Here is a 19,263-nt window from a genome sequence, read left to right as displayed (position 1 = left end):
TGGACAAAGGGTTTCTAGTCTCCCAGAGGGGCCAGGCTGCCCTACATCCCCTGCATCCCCCCAGCCACCCCCATGCCCTGAGAGCCACATGTGGCTATTGTTCCCAATATGGGCCTAGGGTGGTGCCTGACACATCCCTCAAACCCAGGAGTGACTGATCTCACAGCCAACCAGAGCACAGCAAGCACTGGGCCACTGAACTGCAAACAGGTCCCATCCTGGGCAGCTGACCACTCAAACATCAATCCTTGCTCTGCACCCCCGGGACCGTTGTCAGGATTAACCGTAGGGCTTTGTACCACTGCCCAGGCCCTGCTCCCAGGGGCGCGCTCCACAGGGCTCCTCAGGGTGGGGATTGCACACATATACACACTCACTTTGCTCTTGTACATCTGAACATACAATTCGTGACAGCACATCTGATCATAGAACTTGTGACGGCAGGCCATCAGCTGGACCCCAACTTGAGTCTATCAGTGGTCATGGCCACTCTTTATGTCACCACTGGGCTACAACACATGTGTGCCCTCATCTCAATCATGCCATCCTAAGCTGTGACCAAGGTGAATCAGAGATGTTAGGTAACGTGTTCAGGGCTGCACAGCTAAGAAGGGGCGGAATTCACACCAGACAGAGTTCCCGAGTAAGTACTCTGTATCACTGCCCTGTGCTTCCTCCCTACATTTGGTGCATTTAGCAAGTACTCCTATTCTTACGCTCCACTAACTATTCTAAACACTTCAACTAGCAACCCATACCATCTTCATGATAATGCCCTGACTTGGCTACTATTACGAAAGCCAGTGGTACAGGAGGACACTACTGAGAGGCAGAAATGTAAGTAACTTCCCAGAAGTCATGCAGCCTTTATGATTCCAAAGCCACCTTTCTTAGGCTAGTGAGCAACATTAATGTTAGGATCTATGGTGTTAAGAGCGTTCACTACAAACGAGGAGCCGTGCATAGGGCAAAGGTTGAGGCACCAAGAAGATGCAGAGAGCCAGCTCTGCCTCGGCTTAAGCTCGGACGTCCATGGGAGCCTGCGCACATCTGTCGTTTGTCTGTGGGTGAAGACTGCTCGGCATCAGAAGCATGCCAGGACTGGGCGGGGGCCCCAGCCAGTGAGGCTGAGCCAGAGTGCAGTCCAGATCGCCCTCACCAGGGCCACCGCCAATGCGCTGGCTGAATTCTAAAGGTTAATTGCTCTGAGCAGCCCTGTGGCATTTGGTCTTGGTGCCAAATAAAACTGGGACAATATTGACCAAGATTGGACCAGCATCAGAATGCAAACACAAATGAAAATCTAGCTCCTCGGGCAGGAAGAGCCCGAGCGAAACTCTTGACACCCCTGAGGACTGAGCCAAGGGGATGCAATTCCCCCAAGACTCCAAACTGGGGCCTCTCCCAGGTGGCCCTGTGTGACAGCACTCTCCACCAGCCAGACTCAGGCTTTCTCCTGCCCATGGCCCCATTCTTAGTCAACTCTTGGTTTATAAGATGCTTCCCTAGGGAAGCCTTTCTGAGCCAGGCACTGGTGGCTCACACCTGTAATCCTAGCAACTCAGGAGGCTGAAATCTGAAGACCATGGTTCAAAGCCAGCCTGAGCAGGAAAGTCTGTGAGACTCTTATCTCCAATGACCCACTGGAAAACCAGAAGTGGAGCTGTGGTTCAAGTGGCAGAGCACTAGCCTCGAGCAAAAAGAAGTTCAGGGACAGAGTCCAGGCCCTGAGTTCAAGCTCCAGGACTGACACAACAACAACCAAAAAAAAAAAAAAAGCCTTTCTGTCCACTATAGATTGAGTGAGACAGACTGTCTCCCCAGCCTCATTCTCCCTTGATTTACTGCTCTTTAAACTTTTACACACACACACACACACACACACACACACACACACACACACACACACACACACACCTTTCTAAATCCTGTTGGTTTGTAAGCCAGACAGGAACTCTTTTTATCTTGTTTCCTTTTGTAATCTTAGTTCTCAGGGCCTGGCACCTAGGTGAGCATTGAAGAAATGCTGGAAGAAAAGGGTGGGTGCGGGAGCAGGCTGGTAGGAGGGCAGGTGGGTGACTAGTGGGTGGATGGATACATCTATGGCTTGCACTGGGGAAAGACATCGGTCTCCAGTGTACTGCTGATACATGGCAGGATTATAAAGCACAGGAAATACCCAGCAGTGAGTGGACATAGATAAGGAAAAGCGGGGCTGGGCTCACTGACTCTGTGGAGCAGGTGCCTGATGCCAGGCCCACTGTGACCACGCCACCGTCCAGGTGACTCCCACAGCTGACACCAGCTCAGACGACAGGAGCCAGCGATCTCCATAGCAGAGGACAATGCACGCAGGGGTAGTTGGGGACTGGCCTAGAAAAGGTTGCTGGGAGATTTCCAGTGCCTTCCCCACTGGGCGACCAGCACCCTCCAGACTCCCAGATCGCAGCTGATAACGGCGCTGACCAGTGGGAACTCCGTCAATATTGGCAGAGGGGTGGAGCTCACAAGGCAGATGATTAGGAGGAGACCCAAGTATGGGGTGTGGCTGTGAACACCTCCGGTCGTAGGCCCCGTGTCTGTACGTGGGCACACCAGACCACCCTCCCTGCTACCTCCACCCAGAGTCCCGGGGTTCCTCACCATCCTGGAATTCATTCAGCTGAGCCTGGGCTGTGCATAAATCTGATGGGAGCATTCCTTCACACAGAACACACGAGGCCCCCAGCACATGGTGCCAGGGGTGGTCCACAGAAGCGGCTGAGCAGGATGAAAGCAAGGAACACTCACCTCCATGCAGGCCAAGTGCTCATGACGGAGGCTTGGCGTGTTGTTGCCCGAAGCCACCATAATTACTGGTTTGCATTCCTCTGGAGGATCCCTCAGAGCGTGGAGCATTGGGACTCACTTTGCTCTTCTCTTGCATTGGCTGTTAGGAAGCTCAGAGTCAAATCTGTGACACTTATAGTAGCAAGGCTGGAAATCAACACACATTTAGTTTCCATCCTGTTCTCGACTGTTCCCGCTCCCCATTCCTCGTGTTCCCTCTCTTCTTTCGCCATAGTTTAACCCGTGTTTAAACTGCACTGTACATGCTCGTCTAAGATGCTTTAACCAATATTGTTGCTGGAATTAAAAGGAACTCAGTGACCTGTCTGAACTTTAGGCCTGTAGGAAGGTGGAGTTTGGTCCCCAGGGCAGTAGGCCACGGGAGTAGGGCCACTGACACTGGGTGGCACAGTGGTTAGATATTATCTCCTTGGAACCAGGTGCCCAGATATGGCAGTGCTGGGCTACTCTGCATGGAATGGAGGTGAAAGGGAGGCAGGCTAGTCTCACGAACGCGTTCTCCCTGCTCTGATGGCGACTGTGGGAGCGAGGGGAAGGGAACGAGGACCCAGGTGCACCTGGCCGCCTCGGGCCTCCTTGGGAGGGTGAAGGGCTCCAGCCAGAATGCCCGGGGCGTCGGGAGGTGGGGATGTGAGGGAATTCAGGGGTTCTGTTTTATGGGGAGGCCAGCACAGCTGACTCCAGGAAGAGACTTGGCCTCCACCGGGCTGGCCAGGGAGGGGGCCGGCTCCACCCAGGCTGTTTGCCCTGCTGTGTGTATTCAGCGCTCCTGGACAAGGAAGCACGGGCAGGAGCTGGACTCAGCTCACAGCCCAGCACTGGCCACAGCAGCTGCAGTCACAGGACTCAGAGCAGGAGCAGCTGCAGGGACACCGGGGCGCCGAAGACACGCCACCAGGTAACTGCTTCCAGACTGTCCAGGCTCGGCTGGAGGGGCTGGGGAGGGAGGGGTTGGAATAGAGAGGCTGGGGCCAGAGTTCAGCTTGACTCGAGCTCTGACACTTACCCACTGTGGCCTTGAGTTGGGGGGCGGGACTCAGTTTCACCATCTCAAAGATGGCACTTCCCGGAAGTCTCAGTTCCCCCGGGAGTGCTCATCGGACAGGGCTGGGTACGGTCAGAGAACCAGACATGACCCGCTCCTACCAGCCTGGAACCTTGGAGCCTTGTTGCAGGTGTTAGGTGGGGAGGAGAACTAATGGTGAAGGTGAGGAGCTGGGGACCCCTGTGGTCATCCATCCTGTAGCCAGACAGACTCTGAGTGGGTCCCTAAAGTGCGGGGTGTGGGGGACAGGGAAGAGGACTGGATGCTCCCATCCAAGAGGCAGGGGCTGGGTTCAGATCTCAGCTGCTCGGCCTCAGAAACACCACCCTGAGAGAGCCAGAGCACAAGTCCCTCCTCTCTCAGCCCCCTCCCCAGCTGCAGCCCCCACCCCTTCCGCGGACTCCTTCACCCCCTGGGCCTCCGTGAGCCCAGTAACAGCACTGAAACCAAAGGACTCAGAGGACACCCTTGAATGAACCCTCGGTGCTGTCACTTCAGCTGTGGCTTCCTCCTTGTCATCATCCTATCAAGTTCACAATCAAGAATGAGGCTGGGTAGGGGAGGCAGAGAGCTGGTTCCGGTTTCTAGAAAGGAGGCTATGGGATCCAGGCAGGATGGGAAAAAGGGGTGCAAAGGCTCCCCAAATGAAAGGCTGTCCCTCAGCTCTTCAGCTCAAGGCTAGCGCTCTACCACTTGAGTCATAGTGCCACTTCCGGCTTTTTTCTTTTTGCTTATGTGGTGCTGAGGAACCGAACCCAGGGCCTTGAGCATGCAAGGCAAGCGCTCTACCACTGAGCCACCTTCCCAGCCCCGTCAAGTTCTATTTTTAAGGCAGATTTCTAAATGAGAAAGTAAGGGTAAGACATGGCTTATGAGCCATGTGCTGGTGACTCACCCCTGTAATCCCAGCCATTCAGGAGGCTGAGATCTGGAGGACTGAAGTTCTAAGCCAGCCCAGGCAGCAAAGTCTGTGACCTTCCCATCTTCCAAATAGATAACCAGCTGGGCTGGAGGTGTGGCCCAAACAGTACCAGCCGAGCAAGGCAGCCGGCTAAGCAAGTGAAGGTCTGAAGTTCAAACCCCAGCAACAGCTCAACACAAGAGACAAATGCCAATCCCTGCAGTAAAAAGAAGACTAACTGCAGAGTTAAGTTTGATCTCATCTTAGCCCGGGTCCTGCAGCACATAGCTCTCCTACATAAAAGCCAGGAGAGGGTCTGCTCCCATCATTTAAGTGAGAGAAGCAGGACAAACCAATGTCCTATGTCGCAGCGGATTCTGCCTGGCGAAGAGTGCTCAGCCCCTGGGGAGCAGGTTTGACAGGCACGTTGTTTCTTTATTCTTTGGAGCCTGGGTCTCTCTGTGTGGCACAGGCTGGCTTCAAACTCCTGAACCTTTTTCCTCTGCTTCCTCAGTGCTAGCATTACCACCACGCCCAGCCTCCAGAGAATATTCTTTTGAGAAAAGGGGAATGTGTTTTAGGAAGCAGTGGTTCTAAAAGGCCCTCCGTCCCAGCTAGTCAAGGATAACGGCTACCCAGGGAGACTGGACCCCAGGAAGGGAGGATGAGACTCTTAGCTCCTGCTGTGGTTTGATTTGAGTCTTCTGAGTCCCTCGATTTTGGCAAAGGGACTGGCACAGAATGGGTAGCCATGAAGTACGTAAGATCAGTGCTGAATCCCAGGGACCTGGGTTCAAATCCGAGCTCCATCTCCCCACGGCTTTGACTGCTGCTTTTCAAATAATTCCATCGAGAAATGGGGAGCAAGGAAAACAAGGTACAGCCTCATGGGATCAGGGGAGGGGAGACACCGCCCACCCGAGCCTCAGGTTCCTCTGTGGAATCAGGGATCGGGGGGCTTCGGGACAGCGGAGGATGATACAAGCAGCAGCTAGGGCCAGGGCAGGATGAGGGTAGACAGCGGGGAAGCACCCGTGTCCCGCCTCACACTGTACCTGGCCTGCCCCCTGAGGGAGGACTCCGTGCCCACCCCTGCCCCACAGGTGCAGAGGGAACACCATTTCCTGTGATCTGCTCATAGCTCGGACTAAGAGAGCGAGCTGCACATCTGCTTAGGCAACAATGACATACACATAACCAAGACACAGTGCCAGCCCCTTCCCCCGGGACTCCTGGAGTCCCATCCCGGGGCCCAGGGGGTGAGCAGCACCGTGAGGGGCAGCATTTCTGCCCCTGGCTTGCTGGGTGCCATCAGCAGCCTGCTCTTCTGTGCCTGGTGCCCTGAGGCTGACAGGGAGCTGGACGGGGACAGGGCCCGCAGAGCGAGTCCGTTGTCATCCACATACGATGTGTCCTCCAGGGCTGGAGCAGGGGGCTGGCTGTGCCGGGGTGCCCACATCGCCCTAGTGGCTTTGCCCTCGGCTGGGTGGTGCACACGCTCATCATCTGTCCACATTCCGATGCATTGATCGAAGGTGTTTCTGTTGACTCGATGACTCATTCTGTCACCATCCTGCCCTTCCTTGGCCTGTCCCTTCCACCCACCCAGCAGTCACTTGGCTGCCTGCTGGCAGAGAAGTTTCAGATTCTCCACACTGTGTGCTCAGGCTCTCAGAGGAGGGCCCGCTGTTACCTGTCAACTGGTGTCAAAGAGACAGTTGCTAGGGCAACAGCCAGACTGACACGCTCACACACCAATCAGAGGATAGAGCTCATGAGACCACACATTCCTAAGAGAAATAAATAGTATTGGGAATAGCTAGCATTATTCACTGACTCACACCACACCTTTGAGTGAGTGCAATTATCAGTGGCCGATTTTTCATCTCTACCCTAGATCACACGATGCTCCTGTACTTTTAATTTCTTATGGTAAGACAGGCATGCAATAAATATCTTATATTCTATGTGCTCCTGGGTTCCATGCAAATACCAAAGAAAACTGTGGCATGATTTATACAGCAGAAGCGAGGGTAAAAAATGGATTCCCCATTGCCTCACACAGAATGTGTGTTGATCTGCTCAGACTGCAATAGCAAAACTACAACAGAGGAGGGAGGGGAAGGGACTTAAACCTTTACCACTAGGTAACAGTGTGTTTAATGCCAAATAAGATTTTGAAAGCAAAACTAATGCCAGCCAGGCACCAGTGGCTCACACTAAATACTAAATACTAAATAAATACTCAGTAGGCTGAGACATAAGGATAATGGTTCAAAGTCAGTCCTAACAGGAAAGTCTGTGAGACTCTTATCTCCAATTAACTACCAAAAAGCCAGAAGTACACCTGTGGCTTGAGTGGTAGACCACTAGCCTTAAGTGAAAAAATTCAGAGACAGCACCCAGATCCTAAATTCAAGTCCTAGGTCTCTCTCTCTCTCTCTCTCTCTCTCTCTCTCTCTCTCTCTCTCTCTCTCTCTCTCTCTCTCTCTCTCTCTCTCTCTCTCTCTCTCTCTCTCTCTCTCTCTCTCTCCCTCTCTCTCTCTCTCTCTCTCTCCCCCTCCCTCCATTCATTTAGGAAAAGGAGACTAAAATAAAGGCTGGCAATTTTCTCTTTACCTTTCATTTTGTAATACAGGGTTTGAATTTAGGCCTTCACACTTATTAGGCAGGTGCTCTACCACTTAAACCACACCACCAGTCCTTTTCATTTTCTTCCATTTTTTCCCATTAGTGTCTTGCTTTCATCTGGGCTGGCGAGGACTATTGAGTCTCCGGTGTGTGCGTCCCTCCACAGCCTGGATGACAAACATATACTACTGCACCTAGTTCTGATTTGTTTTTAACTTAGTGGTACCAGGGTTTGAACTCAGGACCTTGCACTTGCTTGGCTTATTTGCGTGGCTGCCACTCTACCACGTGAACCATGCCTCCATCCTTGCTTTTCGCTGGCAAGTTTAGAGATAGAGTCTCTCAGACTTTTCTGCTCAGACTGCCTTTGGGCCATGATCTTCCAAATCTCAGCTTTCTGAGTAGCTAGAATTATAGATGCAAGCCAGCAATGCCCAACTTGTACCCAGCTTTTTATTGGTTGAGAAGGGATCTTGTATACTTTTTACCATGATTTTCCTGATCTTAGCCTTCCTAGGTTAGGATTGCAGGTGTGAGCCACCACATTCAACCACAAAAATTAGTTTTTTTCTCAGTTAAACAAGGTTATCTTAAAAATTACCTTATCCGCAGATTGGAGGTGGGCTGCTGCATTGAGCTCTCCAGACCTATCAGCCGAGGTTTGCCCTTATTGCTCTATTGGTTGCAGTATGTTGTGAGCATTGGAAGATGTGCCAGTCTCTTTCAAGTGTGAGCTGAGGTTTAATTGCCAACCATCAAAACACCCCTTTCAACCTGCCCAGTCATTTCAACACAGCTTGGCAGACCCAACGAAATCATCTATGTTGTAGTTATACCTGTCTACCAAGAGGTGGCAGTAATCCCTTGCTTTTGTTCCATATAAATCCTGCTCTTTAAAAAATATATATATTGTTGAATGGACAGGAGGGATTTCACAAGTACTGCATAATTGTTGGTGAAAGTGGTGTGACCTGATTCTAAGTAACATCTGCAAAGGACAGACTGGATTCCCCATCTTTCGGTCCCCTCCACCCTGTTTCTGAGAAGCTACCTTAAGTGTTTGATAATAGAAATTGAGAACGTTTATAAACACAGTCAAGTGCTGGTAACTTGTGCCTATAATCCTAGCGACTCAAAAGCCTGAGATCTGAGGATCACAGTGAGACACCAGCCCTGGCAGACAGTCACTAATCTCCAATTAACCAGCAAAATGCCAGAAGTGAAGAAGTAGCTCAAGTGATACAGCACAAGAAGAAAACAAGCAAGAGCACCAGGCCCTGAGTTCCAGCCCCAGTACCAGCACACACACCACAAAATAAAAATAACAAACTGTTCATTTGAATGATGATAAATATTTTCTACCAGCCACGATATGCAGCTGGAAATTAGGCTACCTTGACCTTATATGGCAGGGGAGGGCCTAAGGGCACACCTCTGCCTTCCTATAACCAATCTAAGCAAAGTGCTCTAACCTGGATATGGGGGCGGGGCAGGTGGGGGAGGGGGTGTGCACCGTAGCTTCCACCATGACTGTGACACTTTGGGTTGGGTTGGGTTTTGATTTCTTTCCCTCCTTGTCTCTATTACAGGAACGATGGGTAACCAAATGAGTGTGCCACAAAGAGTTGAAGAGCAGGAGAATGAATCAGAAGCCGACACTCACATTCACAAGGTAGAGGAGATGGAGTCACTGGGACATTGCTAATGGGTAGAGCCAGAGGAAGAGAGGTCAGGGTCTGCTCACTGCTCACACAGAGGAAGGCGTGGGGGTGGGGCTGATGTCACTGTGGCTTGATAAAACAGTTGGACCCAACCAGTTGCCGGTGGCTCACGCCTGTAATCGTGGCTCATGCCTGTAATCCTAGCTATTCAGGAGGCTGACATCTGAGGATTACAGTGTTCAAAGCCAGCCAAGGCAGGAAAGTCTGTAAGACCCTTATTTCCAATTAACTACCCAAAAAAGCTGGAGGTAGGCTTAAGTGGTAGAGCACTAGCCTTGAGCAAAAAGAGCTCAGGAACAGCGCACGGGCCCTGAGTTCAAGCCCCAGGACCAGCACCAAAAACAAAAACAAAAACAAGACCTCTGACATCATCTAAGGAGCTAACTAAAAACGCAGGTCTGAGGCTGGCCTGGCCTGAAAGCAGACATTGCAGAGATGGTCTTCCCAAGTCATCCCTGGAAGATGGTCTGAAGCCTGCCCTCAGGAGTGATCTGGTGGTAGATTTTACCCATCGCTGCTCCTGGGGGTGTGTGGAGTGGGCGCAGGGGAGCCGGCTCTGACATGGAGCGCACAGGGCTGCTTCTGAACACACAGGAGGCCCCTGTGGGAAAAGACTTCACTGCCCCAAATGTCCATCCTGTCAAGAATGAGAACCCCAGGTTCTCATCAGTGACTGGAGATCTCAGCTGACGTGGGGGACCCCTGGGAACCTCCCACCCTGTGGGACCTGAGCTACCCTGTAGACCAATGACACTCCATCTGTGGGGAAGTGAGGGTGGACACGGATGCTCACGTCCTGGCTGGTAGAACGCACAGTCTGGCTGAAGGAAGACTACCCTCGGAGCAAGGCCATGGCTCGGGGTGTGGCCATGGCAGAGCACAAGGCCCTGGGTTCTGTCCCCAGAAGAACAGAGGCCAAAGCCACCCAGACACCTTTTGGAGCTCCTACATCCAGAAAGCAGAAATCAGGTCCGCCCCCATCCACTCAGCTGAAGACGTGGACTAGTGCAGACATGGAAATCCTGCAGAAGAAGGGCGCAGGGGCTGGTGCGGGGCACTCAGCAGAAGACCCTGCTCAGGAGAGAAGGCTGGAATTGCAGAACTCCAATGCAAAGGCCTGCACAGTGGACCTCAACTCTGACTGCAAGCTAGCCTTTCCTGGATGCTTTGCTGCTGCTAAGCCCCACCTGAGACCAACAGAGAGCATAGCCTGTGGCCAAGAGCAAGGTCCCCAGATTAACCCCCAGAGCAGCCCCCAGGAGCCAGGCAGAAAGAGGCAGAGTATACCAGGAGGCTCTGCCATGGAGAAATGGAGGCCCAGGGCTGCCTGACGGGCACTGGCAGCAGCCAACAAACACGTCTCGTTTGTCACTTAGAATTGGAAACAGCATTCATAAAATCGCTCTATTTTCAAACATTGTCTAGTTCTAAAAGAAAATGAAGCTGGGTGCTAGTGGCTCACACCTGTAATCCTAGCTACTCAGGAGGCTGAGATCTGAGGATTGCAGTTCAAAGCCAGCCCGGGACAATAAAGTCCATGAGACTCTTATCCCCAATGAACCACCAGAAAACTGGAAATGAGGCTGTGGATCAAGTGGTAGAGTGCTCATCTTGAGCTAAAGAGCTGAGGGACAGCGCCCAGGGCCAGAGTTCAAGACCCACAACTGACAATAATAATAATAATAATAATAATAATAATAATAATAATTCAGGTAGTGCCTTAAACCTAGATAAAGATCACGACCACAAAGATGGAGTATTGAACAGAAGCACCTGTGTACACATACATGCACATTACACATGCACACATGTGCAAATGTGCACACACATGTGCATACATGCAAATTTGTGGGCATGCATATACATATACATATGTGCTCATACATGCATGTGAGTATACCCATGCACACATCTGCATGCATGTATGTGCTTGCATGCAATGTGCACACACCCATATACACACCCCAATAAACTTGCTGCATTTGGCAAGTATGTGGACTTGGGGCGTGGATGACGGTTTTGCGTGTGTGGGAGACATCTGGGTGAGGTTCAGCCCACACAGCTGTGGAGGAAGTTCAGCACAGGAAATTCTTGCTCCACACCATGCCCGCTTCCATCCTCAGCATCCCATCTGTTCCACGGGAGGGGGGCAGGGCCTGGCTGTGGCTGTGCCCATCCCCTCCGCTTCAGGTCACCTGGGCGATGACAGAGGCCAGCCCAGGCGTGGGTGCTGTGCATTCTGAGGCAAGATAGCAAGCTGGGTGGTTCCCAGAAACATAGCCTTTTAGTTCGGTTGAATTTCCAGTGGCACCCATGTAGCCTTGAGTTCTTTCCCCAGAGGCCTGCCCGGTAACGCCACTGGTTCTGTTGCAGGTCACGTGGGACGGGGGCTGTGATCAAAACGGCGTTGGAGTGGTCCTGTCTACTCACACAGTTCAGCACTACGATGAAGGTAGGCACCCCGCTGGGCTGAGAGGGGCTCAGGCCTGGGAAGGGGACAGGCAGAGGGGAAGGGCCAAGCCACCTGCGGGCTCATCTGGGAAGCTCTCTATTTGTTCCCTGACACTGTAAACCACAGAAGCTGATTGGCTCACAACACTGGAGCCACAGGCTCCGAATCCAGATGTGGCAGGGCTGGCTCCCCCTGAGGTGGGGAGGGAGGACCTGCTTTCTGTCCATACTTGGGAGTGGCCCTCTTCCCCCCAGGGAGGTCTGCTCCGGGTCCTTGTGCCCTACACACGCGCGTGTGCGCGCGCGCGCGCACACACACACACACACACACACATACATACACACGTTAGGGTCCTCCTTAGGACCTCACGTGATTATTCTCAAATAAAGCCCCACTCCCAGGAATTAGGACCTGGTTCAGCTTGTAACAGTGTCCATCTTGTCTGCATGAAGAACAGGGGAGTCTGCGTGAGCTGAGAGGAAAGCCCCAGGAACACTTCAGAGAGTTTGGAGTCTAGCTTAGAGTCCTGGATCTCCAGGTGCTGGCTGTGTTACACGGTGGCTTCATGGGACACGTTGCTGACACTGACTGAGATCAGGGTGGACCCTGCCCCGCAGTGGAGCTTGTCCCCTTCTGCTGGGTACGGGGTTGGGGGGCTCCTTGTGGGGCTGTCCACCTGTAGACCCTGGTGAAGAGTGGAGGAAGGCGAGATCTCCTGTGGCCGAGTGGCCCACAATGACACAGTTGGAGGGACAGGACAGGACAGGCAGGGACTGTACCCCCTCAGCGCCAGGTGCAACCCCTCATCCTGGAAGGAGACTGCAATGCCCCCATTTAATCAGGTGTTAGCCACGGAGATGCCACAGCCCCCAGGGACTGGCCAATCCTCCATCCGGTAAGACCGGCGAATGACAACCATGGCTCCCCTTTGTCACCTGAAAAAAAAGCAAAGCGAGAAAGCCCAAGGCAGCAGACGATTTCAGTCACCTCAGGAGAAACATTTTCAACTTTGCTTTGTCACGAAAGTCACTCCCTGAGGAGAGGCATGGCACGGATTCGCACCAAGCGGTGTGAGCACCATGCCCATGAGATGCCATGCACATTTTGTTCGTCGGTAACAGAACGGTGCTTCCGGGAAACCATCCATGCTGCCGAGAAAGGTCACCGGTCTCTGCGCCCTCACACAGACCTCCACCCTGGCACCAGGCTGGAAGAGGCAGGTGTGGGCCAGGAGGGACCGGGCAGCCAGGCACCACTGGCTCACATCTGTAATGCTGGCTACCAGGAAGCTGTTATCTGAGGGTTGTGGTTCAAAGCCAGCCTGCACAGGAAAGGCCCTGAGACTCTTATCTAACTTACCAACAAAAAAAAGAAGAAGAAAACAAAAGTAGAACTGTGGCTCAAGAGATAGAGTGCTAGCCTTGAGGGGAAACAGCTATGGGACAGTGCCAAGACCTGGGTTCAAGCCCCAGTATTGGCACCAAAAAAGGGGGGTAGGGGAAAAGTAAGATCTCAGTAAGGATATGCTCAGAGAACCCTATTTGGGCCATTGTACTGTCACAGGCATGCTGAGTGTCTGTGGGTGTGCTGTGCTGGTGTCCTGCTCCCCAAACCCAGAAGCAGCCATCCGTCCCGCAGTCAGCACCTCCGCAGACAGCTTCCACCCCAGGGAGCACACTGGCTCTCCCAGGGCATGAGAGGCAGGGCCTGCAGGGCAGGAGCAACGTCCCTTCTGCTAGGATGACATCGGCCTGTGACCACCGTGTCACCGTACCCGGCGGGAGCACACTCTGGACTTGAGATGAAGGGCCTTGTGAGGGAGAGGCCATCTGGGATTACCAAGCGCACCAGCACAACCCCCAGGATCCTTACAAGGAGTGAGGAGGGAGGGCACAGCAGGAAAAGAAGATCTAATGGGAGAAGATGACAGAGAGACAGACAGACAGACAGACAGACGGACAGACGGATGGACATATCTAAAGAGGCTCTGCAGCTGCCTTGAACTTGGAGGCAGGGGACCCACAAGCCAAGGAGTGCAGGTGACCTCTGGGTGCCGGAGAAGTTGAGGAAGAAGGGTTTTCCTCTAGAGCTTCTAAAAGCAGCCTGGTTTTCACTGGCGACCTTCAGAACGGAAAGACAAAATGTGCGTTTCTCTGAGACAGCAGTGCCCTTGATTGTGGGAGTCTGCCCAGCCTGGCTGCGGATCCCAGCACTGCCGCTCGCTCTCTGCGTCACCTCCGCAAGGAATCTGGTAGTCCAAGCCTCTGAGAGGGAGCTCAACGACAGCCCTTCTCAGCGTGAGCGAGGTGAGAGGAGTCAGGGCCAGCACCGGGACAGGGCCTGTCCCCCCTGCCCACCCTTGGTGGCTCTTCCTTGTGGAGCCTCTGGCCAGATTTTCCCCATCTGAGTATTTCTGCCTAAACCTTCATTTTGTGCCTTAAGTGCCCCATTTTTCTCTTGCTTTGATTGCCTGCTGGAGCATGAGCCGCATGAGCCTCTTGAGATAAAACAATTGCTCGGTCCTCTCGCTTAGGGATGGCGGAGGCTGACAGGATTGATCTGTAGACACATGGTTTCTCAGCAACCGAACAATGCCTTTGCTCACGTGGATGAGAAGTTTCTAAAATTGATATCTTCCTCTGGTATCTATTCGATGTTTCCTAAAAGGAGGAAATGCCTGGTTTGCTTTCTTAAAAAGTAAATATGAACCAGGCTCTGGTGGCTCAGGCCTATAATCTTACTCAGGAGGCTGAGACCTGAGGATCACAGTTCAAAGCCAGCCCAAGCAGGAACGTCTGTGGGACTCTTACCTGAAAGTGAAGCCGTGGGCTCCAGAGCTAAGTACTAGCCTTGAGCACAAAAGCTCAAGGACAGAGACCAGGCCCTGAGTTCAAGCCCCAGGACTCGCACACACACAAAAAGTAAATATGTGTAAGTGGAGTTATTTTAGTCAAATTGAAAGTTGATACTTGATCAAAGCCCAACTATTGATGTGAAAGTGGCAGCCTTCACCGGTGTTGGTTGACACTTGAGCTCACGAACAATGCTAGAAATCAGCACTCCCTGATAGAGTGCAAAGGCTCCAGACGCTGCTGCCCAGTTGCTCCATGTTTGACTGCAGGGCTATGTTCTTGATGTTTGTATTGGGTTTTTTGTTGTTTTTGCAGGGGGGAAGGGGCTTTGCTCTATTCCTCAGGCTAGCCTTGAACTCAGGTCCCTCCTTGCCCCAGCCTCCAGGAGTCTGTATTATAGATGTGCATCACAGCATCTGTTTACTCTTTAAACAAGAAACAAAACTGTTTCCAAAACTAGGAAAGAAGTCCCTGCGGGCCATGTTCACCTGCCTGCATTATTGTCAAGACCCAGAGATAAGAACCAGGCCCGTGAAGGGATGGGGGAGCCTTTCTCTCTGCCAAAGGCCATCTGGATTTGTGTGTGTGTGTGTGTGTGTGTGTGTGTGTGTGTGTGTGTGTGTGTGTGTGTGTGTGTGTGTGTGTGTGTGTGTGTGTGTGTGTGTGTGTGTGTGTGTGTGTGTGTGTGTGTGTGTGTGTGTGTGTGCGCGCCAGTCCTGGGGCTTGAATTTGGGTCTGGGTGCTGTCCCTGAGGTTTTGTGTTCTATCACTTGAGCCACTGCTCCTCTCCTGGCTTTTTAGAGATAGAGAGTTAAGTTGAGATAAAGAGTCTCATTGACTCCTGCCCAGGCTGACTTGGAATTGAGATCCTCATATCTCAGCATCCTGAGTAGCTGAGATTACAGGCATGAGTGCCCGGCTCCATCTGGATATTTTTAACATCATTTGGGGGTTGTACAAAGTTACCAGTACAGGCAGACGGCCGTGGGCAGTGGACAGGAAGCATAGAAGCGGACATGTCTCACGCATATCGTACACATGATTTCTCAGGCTTCCTGTGCCCGACTAGGCCTCGCCACCCCTGCAAGGATCGGGCCAGCTCCAGCCTCTGCAGCCCTCTGGGAGATTCTAGTGCCACCAAGTGTGAGGACAGAGAGACCAGCGTGTGGCAGTCTTCACACAATGTCTTCACACAGCTCCAGGTGTGACTTGCTGTAGGAATCCCAGGGCAGACGATGAGCTACTTCAATGACAGCCTGATTTTAGGATTATTTAAAAATCCTGGGGCTGGGAAGGTGGCTCGGTGGTAGAGTGCTTGCCTTGCATGCGTGAGGTCCTGGGTTCGATTCCTCAGCACCACATAAGCAGAAAAAGCCAGAAGTGGCACTGTGGCTCAAGTGATAGAGTGCTAACCTTAAGCTGGAATGCTGAAGGACAGCGACCAGGCCCAGAGTTCAGGCCCCATGACTGACAAAAAAAAAAAAAAATCCTTCATGTATGCCTGCCTGGCCTCTACATCTGTACACATTTGTATGTGCCAAGTTTGATAAGCCACATCTAGTTTGAAATGATGTCTTGCAACATGGGGGAGAAGAGAGGCAGAGAAGGAAAAACATTATGAGAGATCAGTCACTTCTGGTAGCCCTCATAGGCTACATGCATATTCATATCCAATTGAGGAATACAAACCCAAGAGAAAATCAGGTAGCAGATGTGTCTTTGAGGGATAATATGTGTTCCTATTGGAGCAACTGCTAGTTTTACACCTGAATTGACGTGGTGATCACCAGGATTTTGGAGGCATGAGTGAAGAGGAGGGCATGTCACAGTTTTACCCCACAATGACTGATGACCACAGCTGCCTTTAGTTTAGGAGGTGTTCTCTGGACAGCACAGGGTTAGCTCTTACCTTCTGTTTAAATTCCTTTGGCACCCAGTGTTTTCATTGTTAAGTGTCCAGACCCAGCTGGTAATCAGAATTCCTCCCCGACGCCCCCAAAACCACTCTTTCATTCAGGCTAGAATTTCTTGGCCAAACCATCCTAGCTTTTTTTTTTTTTTTTTTGGTATTGAAATGACAACCATGAAATGTGATCATTCAGTGAAATGTTCAAATCTAGCCTCTCCCTCCAAGCCATGAGGATCCTGACTCCCAGACTTTAAAAACAACAAATTCATCTGCACAACACAGAAAGCCACAGCTGTTTGAAGTGTCACTTGACTCCAGTCATGGGTCCTCCTGGCAAGCTTTGGGTGGCCTCCTTGGTTTTCCCAAGGGCCCTTCCCAACCCTTTGATAGTCAAAGAAAACTCTCTTTTGAAGAACTTCTTCCCTTCATCTTCCACGAACTGTCTTAGCATAGTCAGATCTTGATCTTACAATGGCCCTGGATCTGATCTGAGATGCTCATAAGCATGAATCCATATAATTCTCCAAAGTCCTGTCATTCTGGTAAGGTGCACGATCTCTCTTGGCAATGGGAGGCATCCTTTATCCTGCAGGCCAGGATACCAACACACAAGCCAGTTACATAGGAAGTAGGGCTGTGAGGAACATTTTCCTAAGTGGAGTTCTGTTTGCAGATAAGATCATGATGAGCCATTTCTGCTTCCTTCTCAGCCTTCAGAAGTGGGAGAATTCAGATAATAAGATCTTAACCGGAATCGACCGCAGGATGGCTGTGTCTGCCATCTTTGTTAAGTACTTGCAAGGCTCTGCCCTGGGATCTCTGCCAGTGACCTTCCCTCGTCCATGAGGGTCAAACCCCAAACACCTAAGGGCTACCAGAAATTGTAGACAGTACAAAGCCTCTCTGTACTGGGCTGGCTCCTGTGCAGGCATCCTTAGGATAACGTTCAATTGATAAATTACTCACAGTGAGAGATCAATAGCCAATACACTACACTATTTAAAAAATTATGTCACCAGGCGCTGGTGGCTCATGCCTATAATCCTAGCTAATCAGGAGGCTGAGATCTGAGGATTGTGGTTCAAAGCCAGTCTGGGCAGGAAAGGCCGTGAGACTCTTATCTTCAATAAGCCACCAGAAAACCAGAAGTGGAGCTGTGGCTCAAGTGGTAGAGCGCTAGTCTTGAGCTGAAGAACTGAGGACAGTGCCCAGGCCCAGAATTCAAGCCCTATGACCGACAAAAAAAAATGTTCATTATGTCACTGCAGTCTGTGAGTGTGTATATATGTGCACGTATGCACGCACATGTGCACATGTGTGTACTGGCTGGTACTAGGGCTTGAATTCAGGGCTTCACATGCTAGCTTGATTATCTTCTTTTTTTTCTTTCTGATTTTGTTTTGTTTTTTCTTTTTTCTTTTTTGCTTGTCCTAGGGCTTGAACTCAGGGCCAGGGACTGTCCCTGAGCTTTTACACTTAAGGCTAGCATTCTACCACTTGAGCCACAGCTCCACTTTCAGCCTTTTCGTGGTTTTTTTTAGAGATAAAAAAAATCTCATGGACTTTTCTGTTTGGGCTGATTTCCAACCTCAATCTCAGATCTTAGCCTCCTGAGTAGCTAAGATTACAGTGTGAATGTCAATACCCAGCTAACCATCACCATCTTTGTAAGAGTCTGTCAGACAGAACTGCAAAGCTTCCTCACACAGATTGGAGGAGTGTGCTCTCCTCACATAGCGCACCTTGCAGGCCTGGGTGTGCATCTGTTTTAGCACTCAGTTGATCTGCTTTGACTACGGTGTCAGGTGGCTACGGTCTCTCTTTCCATGTGGATGTTTCTACTGATAAGACAAAATGTTGGTAAATGAGTCTTATTTCCACACAGTCCCTTTCCTGTATTTATCTCTCTGCTCTTTCCCCTCCTTCCTAAATACTTGTTAGACTGGGTAGAAGAATCTAGAGGCGTTCCCTGGGGGAGTTCATACCTACTGACTCCACTAGAGAGACAGGTACTGACCAGTTCTCTGAGACTCTCTCCAGGTCACTCCCTAAACATCTGCTCCATTTAAACCAGCATAAGGAGAGGATGGGTAATTATTGTTTGGTGTCATGTTTGAGTTCACCTTCAGGCTGGATCCAGAAGTTCAAATGACACATTAGGTTCCTACTTCCTGGATCTCCAGACACTGCTCTTTGTCTGTGTTTGGACCTCTGTGTTAGCCACCACCCAGTGGGGCCGCCAGGGTTATGAAAACATCACCTTTATAATTATGATTTTAAACATTCTAAGTAAAACCAATCGACAGAAATGGCAACCCCTCTGTACAATACCTTAATAATAACAATAAAATTATAGTGTTTAAAAAAAACACAAACAGATTTGGCTTGTGAATCCAAGCATAAGTAATTGAGTCAATAATAAGTTTAGCAAAAGTCCCAGGAGTGGCTCCGATTAGCAACCCCAGGACGATTTATCTGCCAGGCTAATGCTCTCACACTGAAGCACCGAAGCTGTGGTTGCTCTCTTAGCCCTCCCGTTGTGATTTCGGGTTTAGGACAGGGTCTGTCCTCAGGGTCTGGCAGCCAAGTGGCTTTTGGGGACCATGTCTCCCCCCATCACCACCTCTCCCAAGGAGATCAGAACGGGGAAGCTGTCGCCCTGGCTTGTGCGCTGGGCGCAGCGCGCCCTGGGGTCCGCTGTGGCCCTGGGGTTCCCCGGCCTGGTGACTGGCCTCTGTCTGTGCTTGTGTTGCAGTGGACTTGGGCATCGGCATTCGGGAGGACAAAGCGGCTGCCTCTCCCCGCGAGGCCCAGGAGGTGGACGCTGTGGCCGGGGCCGGCGGAAAGAATCTCGGGCAGGCGGCCAAGCCCCAGGCACCAGCTGCTAAATCGCGTTTTTTCT

At 51.4% G+C, this 19,263-nt stretch overlaps 1 protein-coding gene across 1 annotated transcript; it reads left to right on the top strand.

Moving 5' to 3' along the window:
- Positions 1-3,630: 3,630 nt before the first annotated feature.
- LOC138803158 (breast carcinoma-amplified sequence 1-like) lies at positions 3,631-19,254 on the top strand (the record flags this gene model as incomplete). Its single annotated transcript, XM_069986981.1, has 4 exons — positions 3,631-3,748; positions 9,017-9,099; positions 11,522-11,600; positions 19,117-19,254. Coding segments are annotated over exons 2-4 (295 nt in total), but the record flags the coding sequence as incomplete, so codon positions are not given.
- Positions 19,255-19,263: the final 9 nt, after the last annotated feature.

This window comes from Dipodomys merriami, unplaced genomic scaffold (genome assembly GCF_024711535.1).
Source record: "Dipodomys merriami isolate MVZ:Mamm:240054 unplaced genomic scaffold, mDipMer1.0.p SCAF_3357, whole genome shotgun sequence".
NCBI classification, from domain to species: domain Eukaryota; kingdom Metazoa; phylum Chordata; class Mammalia; order Rodentia; family Heteromyidae; genus Dipodomys; species Dipodomys merriami.
This window is presented reverse-complemented; position numbering and strand designations above follow the sequence as displayed.